Source organism: Gavialis gangeticus, unplaced genomic scaffold (genome assembly GCF_001723915.1).
Source record: "Gavialis gangeticus isolate Ggan-Ray unplaced genomic scaffold, GavGan_comp1, whole genome shotgun sequence".
In the NCBI taxonomy this organism is placed as follows: domain Eukaryota; kingdom Metazoa; phylum Chordata; order Crocodylia; family Gavialidae; genus Gavialis; species Gavialis gangeticus.
The window spans coordinates 244,808-254,692 of NW_017728963.1; the positions used below are offsets into that span (position 1 = coordinate 244,808).

Here is a 9,885-nt window from a genome sequence, read left to right on the forward strand (position 1 = left end):
GAAGTCCAGGAAGACTATGTCCACTGCTACCCCTACATCTAATGATCTGGTGATCTGATCGTAAAAGGCCACCAGGTTGGTCTGACAGGACCTGCCACTGATGAACCCGTGCTGATTACCCCTAAGCATGCAGTCCCCTGCTGGCCCCTCCTGGATGTGCAGTGTGTGTGTCTGCACATGTGCCTTCAGAAGCTGTTTTTAGATGGCAATGACCTTGTGTGCACTGTCCTTCCCATTCCCTGTTGCTCTGGCACCGTGTCTGCCCACCACCATGACCACTCCCCACTACCAAACCTCTCAGGAGGCAGCTACAGCCTTGGCTTACACAGGTACCGAATACCAGAGCCAGCTGTAGTGCTTTGTTAGCATCTTTTTGGAGTGTGGAAATGAGAAGGCAGAGCCAGCACCAGGTGACCAGCCTGTGCCGACCTAAGACACTCAGGTCACCAATGGGTGGCAGAAGGTAAGGCCCTACCTCTGTTGGTGAACTTGCTTTAGCGGTGCTGAGTGCCATCAATTCCCAGTGGGAGGAGCAGATACTCAACATCTTTGAAACAGCCTCTTTCTTCAAGGTCTGGGGGTGTACCTGAGGTTGCATCCCAGGCTGGGTTGGAGTCTCCACCTCAGAGTCCCCATGTCTGTTGCAGGAGATCTCTGCAGAGGGTCCGTCTAGCTGGGCAGCTGCTTGTCCCCCTGTTGGGCCATACTCCATCCTGGGCATCAAGGGGGACAAGAAATCCCATTCTCAGGCTGTGTCTCTGGAGCCTCTGGACAGTTATTGTGCCAGCCCTTGGATGCTTTGTCTCCTTGAAGAAATGAGACATGATTCAGTTTGGCTTTGCAGCTCAGTAGACTGCCTGCAGGGCTGTGAGAAGAGCATGTTCCTAGACAGAAATAGCACAATTAGACCCAGGGAGTTTAACCAAACCCAGGTGCTTACCAGACATCTGCCTTCCCTCTCCTGCAATGCCGGCAGAGCAGACACACAGCAGGGGCAGGGTGGAGACACCCAGCTCCTGGGGAGACAAGCTACTTTCCAGACCGCCAGGGGATGCCCATTCAATGACTGGGTGTCCTCCCAGCCCCCAGCTCTGCAGGAAACCCCCTCTACCAATCCCTCTGCAAGAAGACAGGGCGCCACTGACCCTTTTCCTAAAAGAACTGGGCAGGATTTGGAGAAGTCAAGGGAAGTGACCTGCATGCGTCATTCAGAGCCCCTGTGTGGGACCTTTTTGGAGTCAGTGGTAGCATCTCTTTGCTGCTCACATATGTGGGTGTGGGGCTGTGCAGAGGTTTGTACACCTAAACGTGTTCTTAGTTGGAAATGCTGGTGCAGCTCTCCTGGGAACCATTGCTCAGGACTCTCTGGCCGGAGTCTCCTTCCTGCTTGGACAAGTTTTCCAACAATGCATCAGACAAGGTTGGAAGAAGTGTAGACCATAGAAGAAGTGTAGACCACAATCTTGATGTGCAGTGGGGAATCTACGACATTTGGCCTGCGGAGAAAATACTCCCATGCTATTCCCCTATGTAACATAATAGCCCTTGCACCTCACATTTTGGATGTTCGGTTTTCTGCAGGAAAGCCAACATTTGTCTTGGGGAAGGGGAACACATGCAAAAAATCAGTCTTGGGCCAAAAACAAATGCTGGGAGGCAAACTTCCAGCCTGGCCTCTGGGGGGCAAACTTTCGATCAGCTCCAATGCACAAAGGACTCACAGACCCTGCCAGCAGGAGCATATTCCTTTGTGAATGGAGCAGTCCCACCATGGAGCAGCCTCCTGCTCTCTTTGCCAGCAGCGTGATGGAAAGCAGAGGGGAGCACTCCGGGCAATAGCGGCTGTTGGATCGGGTGAGCCAGTTGCCTCTCTGGTAGCGGGATATAATCCACATCTAGCTCTGCTCAGGAGCGCAGCAAAGCATCGCAACAGATGTTCCTTTTCTGTATGGGAAAATGCCGAGTAAAACAAAGAAATCCTCTCCTGCTGAAAGCCAACATCTGTTTGAAGCTGTCTGGCTCCAGTTCAGGCTTTAATTATTCTGACAGGTCTCTTCATGCCTTTAATTTCCCATGAAATCCAATTCAAGGAGTTATTTGTCTGCAGGCTGATCCTGGGGTGGGGAAGAGAGAGGCTGCACGTGACCCCCACTCTCCCCGCTGAAAATCCCTTCCTCCGGGCAGCCTTTGCACAGAGAAAGCTGGCCTGTGCCTCTGCAAAGGACTGCGTTGCAGCAGACGGGTGTTCTAGCACCACGCTACCCCTGTAGTGCACAGATCCTGCATGATGCGCTGTCGGGGCATCATCAATTGACACGTTAGGACCTGTCCAGACCTCCAGGGAGTTCTTGGCTTCTCCCAGCAGCAAGGAAACGGTTTCTCTGAAAACGAAAAGCTCTTTAAAAGACCGTCTTGTTTGGGAAGGAACTTCCTACTGAGTTCAGGGCTGGGTTGAACCAATGTGGGGCCCGTGGTAAACAAAGGCACGGTGCCACCCACCTCACACCGGTCTGTGCTGACCAAATACAGGGTTGGCAGGCAGCACCCTCCTTGAGAGACAGGAACAGATAGCCCGACACATACCTGCTCGGTGGGGGAAGCTGCATGCTTCTCCCCTGCACTCCCCTGCTGGTGGTTCTCCATGAGTTGTGGAGTTTACACCCCTTGAGATGCACTGAGCTTCAGGCCTAGAACACAAAACAAAACAGGGACCGGGTTGTGTTTGTCCAGGTAAGAGTCAAATTGCGGAGGGGCCTGTCATCCCTCCCAGGCCCTGGGTGAAGCCATTTGGAGTGGGAACACGATTAAAAGGGATCTCTCTGGACTTGTCTAGAGCCTGGTACTGCTGGGGGCATAACTGGGGAAGAAATATCAAGAGTTTTTCAAGTCCCAGAGCTGCAGCCCAGCCTTCAGGGCTCACAGGGGTGAATGTTGGCAACAGAGCGCATGTGCTATATACAGTGCCCAGGAAAACAGGATGCCATCTTCCCTTTAGTGAACCAGTCCTGAACCCCCCTCCAACACATACTCCCTTCTTCTGCATGGGGGGCCTCTCAGGCAGTTCCCAGTGGGTGAAGAGACTCATGGAGATCCATGGACCACGCTCCACACAGCAACTTTGCAGCTGGAGTTTTATTTCCTTTTGTGAAAATTAACAGATGATGGGAGGTTCCCCCATAGGCTCAGCTCCCCTCCCTCCCCAACCTTGAAACAGTCACAGGAGGAACCAGGGGCAGGTTGTCCTGGCATGGCATGCTCCACTCAGGCTGGGGCAGGGGCCCTGGCCCTCTCTCCAAGCCCGAGGCATGTTGAGAAGACCTGTTTTCAGGACAACACTGTGAGCTGCCAGGTGCCCGCTGCCTGGTGTCCAAAATGACCTTCAGCAGAACGCCAGAGAGGCTCCATCTGTCCAAGCCCAGGGCTTCCAGGGAGGGGGCAACAGAAAAACAGCTGTCTCCACTTGCTTTGGGCTCATGTGAGCATCTTGTGGCTGGCTGGTGCGTGGGTTTTCTTTTTAATTTTTTTTTTTTTCTTTTCTTTTATTAAAAATGGTCTTTACATAGACTACTGGGAACAGCTCCAAGCAGAAAGCCCCGTCCTCCAGAGTCTGCTTATAAAAGAGTTCGCAAAAGGGTCAAATATTGACCAATAACGGTTTGGGCGGCGTTTGCATCTCGATTGTGGCTTCGGCAATGTACAGTGGGGCGGGACAGGGACAGGACTGGAGGCCTCCTTTAGTCAGCTGGTTTGGTGACCAGGGAAAGAGGCTGGGCTTGCAGCACTGCTAAGGCGGCCTGTGGGGAGGGGAGGGCAGCAGAGAAGGAGGGAGGGGAGGTCAGAAGGGCTGTGGGGGGCACCGAGGGAAAGGGGATGGGTCTGGAGAGGAGAGGTGAGGGGCTGCTGAGGCCAGAGGAGGAGGAAGAGGAGGCCTTGCTGGACAGGAAAGCAGCCGAGTGCAGGGCAAGCTGGGCTCGGGCTTCTGGCTTGGTGGTGAGCGAGAGGGGCTGGGCCTGCTCAGAGTGGGTGGCTGCTGGGGCAGCGGGAGAGGCCAGGGCTGCTGAGGGCGTGGCAGGCGAATCCAGCATGCTGCCGTGGGAGGAGGCAGGGCTGTCGCAGGGCTTCTCCACAGGCAGGTACTGCACGCAGGGCTTCTTGCTCTTGGAGACCAGGGAGCCTGGAAGGGGCAGCAAAGGAACCCATCAGCATCCCCATACAGTCCAGTCCTGGGTAGCAAAAACAGCAGGTGCGAAGCCCAGTATCTGCGCCTGGGAATGGGGCTGTCCGCACATTGCTGCTGCCCCAGAGCGCGGCATGCCAGGAGGTTGGTTATATTGAGGTAGGCATGAGCTGCACAGTGCTACATTTGCATCTCCCACAAAGAACGGCCTGAACTAACTGAACTGCCCTGCCTCATCCACCAGGGACTCATCACGCTGGGCATGCAGGGAGGATTGTGGGAAGGCACTGGAGGACTGCCTGCACCTGAGTAATTCAGCTCTATCCTCACTACCAAATTAGGCAGACAAACAGCATGAACTATGGCCAGAAGCACAAGCAAACCTGGCATGTGGGATCCTGGGCATGCAGGGAGCAGGGGGCATGGACTAAGGCAAAGGCCTGACTTCACTCTGCCAAGGAAACCAGTCTCACTGGAAGGAAAGGGGCTGGGAAGGGCATAGCTTCTTGGCACATGCGTGCAGCTTCTCCCAACATCTTGACATCACGGGGTGGGATAGGATACAAGTCAAATCATCAACAAAGATATCCAAGGACAGAGCAGAGCATCTTAGCCTCAGGGGACAGCCCCTGCACCCTGCTTTGTCCCACCTCAGTGGTATTTTCAAGGCAGGGTTCTTGGCGTTTTTTTAAAGCATCCACATTGCTCAGACCAGGTCTGGGTCAGAGCCCTGTCAGAGAGGGGGAGAAGACAGGGTCCTGTCCCCATCTGATGGAGCTGCATGAAGCAGATGCCCTGTCAGGTCATGACATGCCAGGGCTGGTACTCACTCTCGGTGTCCTGGGTCTGCTGCTGGGCAAGTTTCTCTCGCTTCCTCTTCTTCTTTTTCCCCTGGAAAAGGCAATAGCACAGGATTCAGAACAGTGCCAGGGCAGCAGCAACTGGCAACTGGGGGAGGAAGGTCAAGCATTGCTGTGATCCCCAAGGCTGAGCTGCTGTGTAACACCTGAGAATACTCCCCAGGGCATGTGCCAGGGAGGGGCTGCCTCTGCAGAGACCATGCTTTCCCGCCAAGCCTCCCCCCCACCCCTGGCAGCTTCAACTCACGTAGTTATCCCGTGCAGACCAGGTCGGGTAGAGCTGAGAATGCAGCTGTCGCTCCTTCCGCGCCAGCTCGTAGTACTTGGCTTGTTCTTCCCGGGACAGTGAGTGCCACTAAGGGGAGAAAGGAAGTCAACTGACTGTGAAACCTGGGGGTGGGGGGACAAAACCCACCCTCCCCCTTTCTGCGAGGGGCCCCTGAGTCATGAGCCTGGGGCGGGCAGCAGCTGCAGCAGGCAGCTCTCAGAAGGACCAGGGCTGAGCTAGGTGCAACTTGGAGCAGCGTTGGCAGCTGCCCACAGCCCTAATGAGATGGAGTGCAAGGCACAAGGGCCAGGCCTCCAGGCCCACACCACCACCCTGAGGCAGAGCCTGGAAAATTCCCAGGGCCTGGGGACAGGCAGCAAATGGGAGCTCCTGCTCTCAATGAAGCCCCCAGCCACAGCTGGGGAGACCCTCTGCACTGTGCCCCTCTGGCTTGGATCACTCCAGGCAGGTTATTACCAGAGTCCTCAAGGATGCTTTCTATAAGTGTGGAGCCAGTGCTACGTCCCTTTCTAGTTCTACCTAGTGTGCTACAGGACAGACCCCCAGCATACCCACAGAAGCAGGAGCAGCGGCTGTGGCTGGGGGTCACTATCTAGCCACACAGCAAGTGGCCTGGGGATGCCAGGGCTGAGCATTCAGCTGGGGGCCCCCCTGTGGCATGGTGGTTCCTGGGATCCTCAAGCTCCTCCCACACTACAGCCTTGTAAAGGGAGGATGATGTAAATGAGATGATGCCAGCTCCAGCATCCAGAGCACTTGCATATCCTCTGCAGATGCCAGCCAGGCAAGGTCCCCCATGGATGATGGAGAAGCTGGGGGGCAAGCTCCAGGGCAGCTCCGAGGACACCAAAAGCACAGGAAGAGAAGGAGAGTTGGATGCAGGGCAGAATCTGGGAGGCATGGAGGAAAGAGGGACCGAGGAGACAGAGAGAAAGACACTGGTACCCGTCTGCCCAGGATCTGGTTGATGGCTGCACTCTCTTTCAGCGTGCACTCGGCCACCACCTTGGCCCGCATCTCCTTCATGTACAGCATGAATGCGTTGAGCGGTTTCTTGATGTGGGGCTTCTTCTCCTCTTCCTTCTTCACAGTGACTGGGGATTTCCTGTGGTAACCAGAGCAGGCAGTCACCACAATGGCCATCATGTTCCAGAGGCAGCTCTCAGCCATTGCTCAGGCCCCTGGGGGCATAGTCCAGCACCCGCTCCCCCTCCCCAGCCCCGGGTCTTCTGCAGACCTGAACAGTGGGATTTGCTCTTTCCTTCCCAAGGAAACCAATAAATCTCTTTGCTCTGTAGGACCCAAATGCAAAAACCATTACTGTGTGGCCCCAACTCCATCAGCATTTCTTACAAGATAACTCCCCCTGCCCCACAGAGATTCCAGGACATGTCCCCTTTGGCACCCAACCATGCTGCCTCAGCACAGGACGAGATCAGGTTGGTGCAAGGAGGCTGATTTTTCACAAGTGTGTGTGTGTGTGCGTGTGTGTGTGTGTGTGTGTACACGCATGCGCACACGCACACACATCCAGGGCATGGTGCCATGGTACAGCTACACCCTGCTTTAATCCCTGCCTCACCCAAACTTTAAGTCAATTACAGCATTTCTATTTAGGCAGCATTGAAAGAGTCAGGTGGTTCATTATCCTCTCCCTCATTCCTGCTAATCTTTACTCCACAGGTGACAACAACTCTCTCCTTTTTAATGGTCTTGATGTTTCATTAATCAAGTCATCCTTTCTTCTGCAATTCTGCTGTCTGCTAACAGCAAAATTGCTCCTGGTAATCTCTCTCGTTTCATAGTCCTGCTGCCTGTTTTTAGCTATAACTAAAAATCTCAACTCAAGTGTGGTTATATTAACTCAAGTACACATGAAGTCAGGTGTGGAAATGGCAGACAGGGAAATGTTGGATGCTCTGTCAAGATGCTCAAAAAGACTAGATTCTGTTGTACAAATCTGAATAAGAGATGTGCATTTACCTGTAACGATGACAGAACCAATGAAACAATATCTATGGACTGTTTTTGCCTGATTTGTTGTATTTTTTTAACTTAATGTCTAAGCTGGCAAATCAGTGTACAGTCCATTAAATTAAGATTTGGGTTTTTTGCTTTGATCTTTAACTGAATAATATAGCACTGGGGCCTGCCCATAAGTAAAGCTTCTAGTTTCTCTTTTAACTGGAGAAAAATATGCATTGGGGCTATATTTGCTGATGCACTGAGCCATCTGCACCCCTATGTTCATGTGGAGGTGCATGTTGTGGGCAAAGGTCTTAGTGTACCTGTGTGACAGATGTGCCTGGAGGTGAAAGGCTAGCTGGGTATGTGTGTAAACATGCATGGGAAATATCTGTGTGGTAGGGATGGGAGTATGTGTGCATGTTGGTGAAAGCAGGCAGGTACATATGCAAGGCCATATGTACACATGTATTCCTACAGGCAAGCAGGTATGAGTGAGCTTGTGTACATCAGGCTCTCGTCTGGGCACTAGAGTGTGCCTGGAGGGAAAGATATATGGAAATGCCTCCGCTGGATTAACTGCATCCTTTGCACAGAGCTTGCAAAGCAGTTTTAAGGCCAATGTCACCTCTCTGCCATTTGGGGGAGCCCCTGAGAATGGCCTGGTAACAAAATCCTGCCCCAATCCTACACACCATCTGGCAGCTGCAGATACTAGGATTTGGATCTTCTGGAAGCTGACACAACCCTTCCAAACTCATGTGCTTACACACTTTTCAGAAAATCAGATGCTTTTGCAGGGAAAACACTACAATCATTGCATGAAGTGGGAACGGTCGCTTAAAAAGTGGCTGCTTTTACCCTGCCTTCTCTTTCTTTTTTTCCATATGGCTGGGGATTGTGATGCTCCTGCTGGGACTTAAAGCCAGAGATTTCTAGCTAGAGGGTCTTGCCCCTCCACTCAGGGTCAGGCTGACTGCCAGATTTGGGGTCAGGAAGGAATTTTTTCCCCGTGGTCAGATTGATAGGCAGGGTTTGCTCTCCTCTGTAGCAAGGGGCACAGCCTCTGCCTGGGATCTCGAGTGTATATTAACAACCTTCTATAGAAATGGGACATTGGCTGCTGCGGTCCTCCTGCTTTCCTTGTGGCAGGTTCGGTGTTATGTCGTGTGTTGTGTCAGGATTGATGATGATTTTATGAAGAGTTTAGATGATAGATTTGTATAGGATGGTTTGGATAGGGCTGATCCTGCCTCAGGCAGGGGGGTTAGACTAGATGACCTCTGGGGTCCCTTTCAGCCCTACCTCTTTCTGATTCTATGAAAAACCACTTTTTAATGGAAAATAGGGCTCATGTTCACCAGTACAGGCCTGCATGCGCGAGGCACTGTAGAAGTCCAACCCTGAAATTCCGCAGTGTACCAAAAGACAGCCAACTGGAGCTGCACTCCTCATGCCCCCCTCTCCTACATCCTTAACTTACGCATTCCCCCCTGGGCTCACGCTGGGCTGTGCAGGTTCCTGCTTCACGATGGGCGAGACAATGGTAGGGTGCGGGATTCCCGAAGGGTGGAGCCCATGCGCGGGAGGTGGCACCATGTGTGGGGAAAACCTGCTGGACATCAGGCTGCGAGTGAGGAGGGAGAGAACAGGACACAGGGATCAGGAGGAAACACAGCATCAGCCTCAGTGCAGATCCCAGCTACTCTCCCCAGGCCATGCACACACTCCTCCCGCCCTGTTAGTCCTTCCCCTTGACTCCAACCTACCCTACCTCTATCAGCATTGCCTCTGAGCATGACCTAGCTGTGCATGAAGCAACATGATGATCATCCCTTGAGTCATGCCAGGTCTGTGCATCTACAGTCCAGCTTCTCTGACAAGGGAAATGCATCCCCTGCTCTAGGACCGGCCAGATATGTAAGGACTGCCATGTGCTGTGTCAAACGGCAGGTCCATCTTGCCCAGTCTCCTGTGCCACACTTCAGCAGAGGGTGGATGCTGAAAGGGTGTGACCAGGGTTTGCACCCCCTCTTGCAGCCTCCAGCATTTAAGGTCTAGGAAATTCTGACTCAGAGGCTGTGCCCCTCACTGCCGTGCTCAATAGCTACCAATGCCCGTCTCCTCCAAGAACGTGCCCAATCCTTTTTTGAATCTGGCTGAACCCTCAGCTCTCTCAACATTTTGTGGCAATGAGTTAACACATTTGAATTCCATGCTTGGTGAAAAAGAACTTTCTTTTGTTAGTTTTAAACTTACTACCTACTAAGCTAAGACCACTGCAGGACCTTGTGTATAGGCAGCCACCAGCTTGGAGAGAACCTGATTGTGTCCAAGAGGGTCCTAAACAAGGTTTCTTGGGATGCAGACACAATACATTTACACCAAGGGAATTTACTCTGAGGTAAAAGGGGAGCAAATGCAAGATACACAGTGTTTTCTAATGGAAATGCTGCTCTTCTGTGTAGAGGTGCACTGATACATCAGTCTGATATTGAATCCGTACTGATATAAAGAAAACTGGCTGTATTGGATATCGGCCCGATGAGGCCGATAATTTGGCCAATAAATGCCTGTACTGCACGCAGCCGCAG

General features: G+C 52.8%; 1 protein-coding gene across 1 annotated transcript in view; it reads right to left on the reverse strand.

Moving 5' to 3' along the window:
• Positions 1 to 3,117: 3,117 nt before the first annotated feature.
• Positions 3,118 to 9,885, reverse strand: part of TCF7L1 (transcription factor 7 like 1) — a 13,160-nt gene continuing 6,392 nt past the window's right edge. The window contains exons 5-9 of the mRNA XM_019501378.1: positions 8,775 to 8,918; positions 6,272 to 6,431; positions 5,285 to 5,392; positions 5,008 to 5,068; positions 3,118 to 4,174 (exon numbers count right to left, since the gene is read on the reverse strand). Coding sequence (XP_019356923.1) covers positions 3,735 to 4,174; positions 5,008 to 5,068; positions 5,285 to 5,392; positions 6,272 to 6,431; positions 8,775 to 8,918 — 913 coding nt within the window. The 3' untranslated portion in view covers positions 3,118 to 3,734. The remainder of the gene's footprint in view (positions 4,175 to 5,007; positions 5,069 to 5,284; positions 5,393 to 6,271; positions 6,432 to 8,774; positions 8,919 to 9,885) is intronic.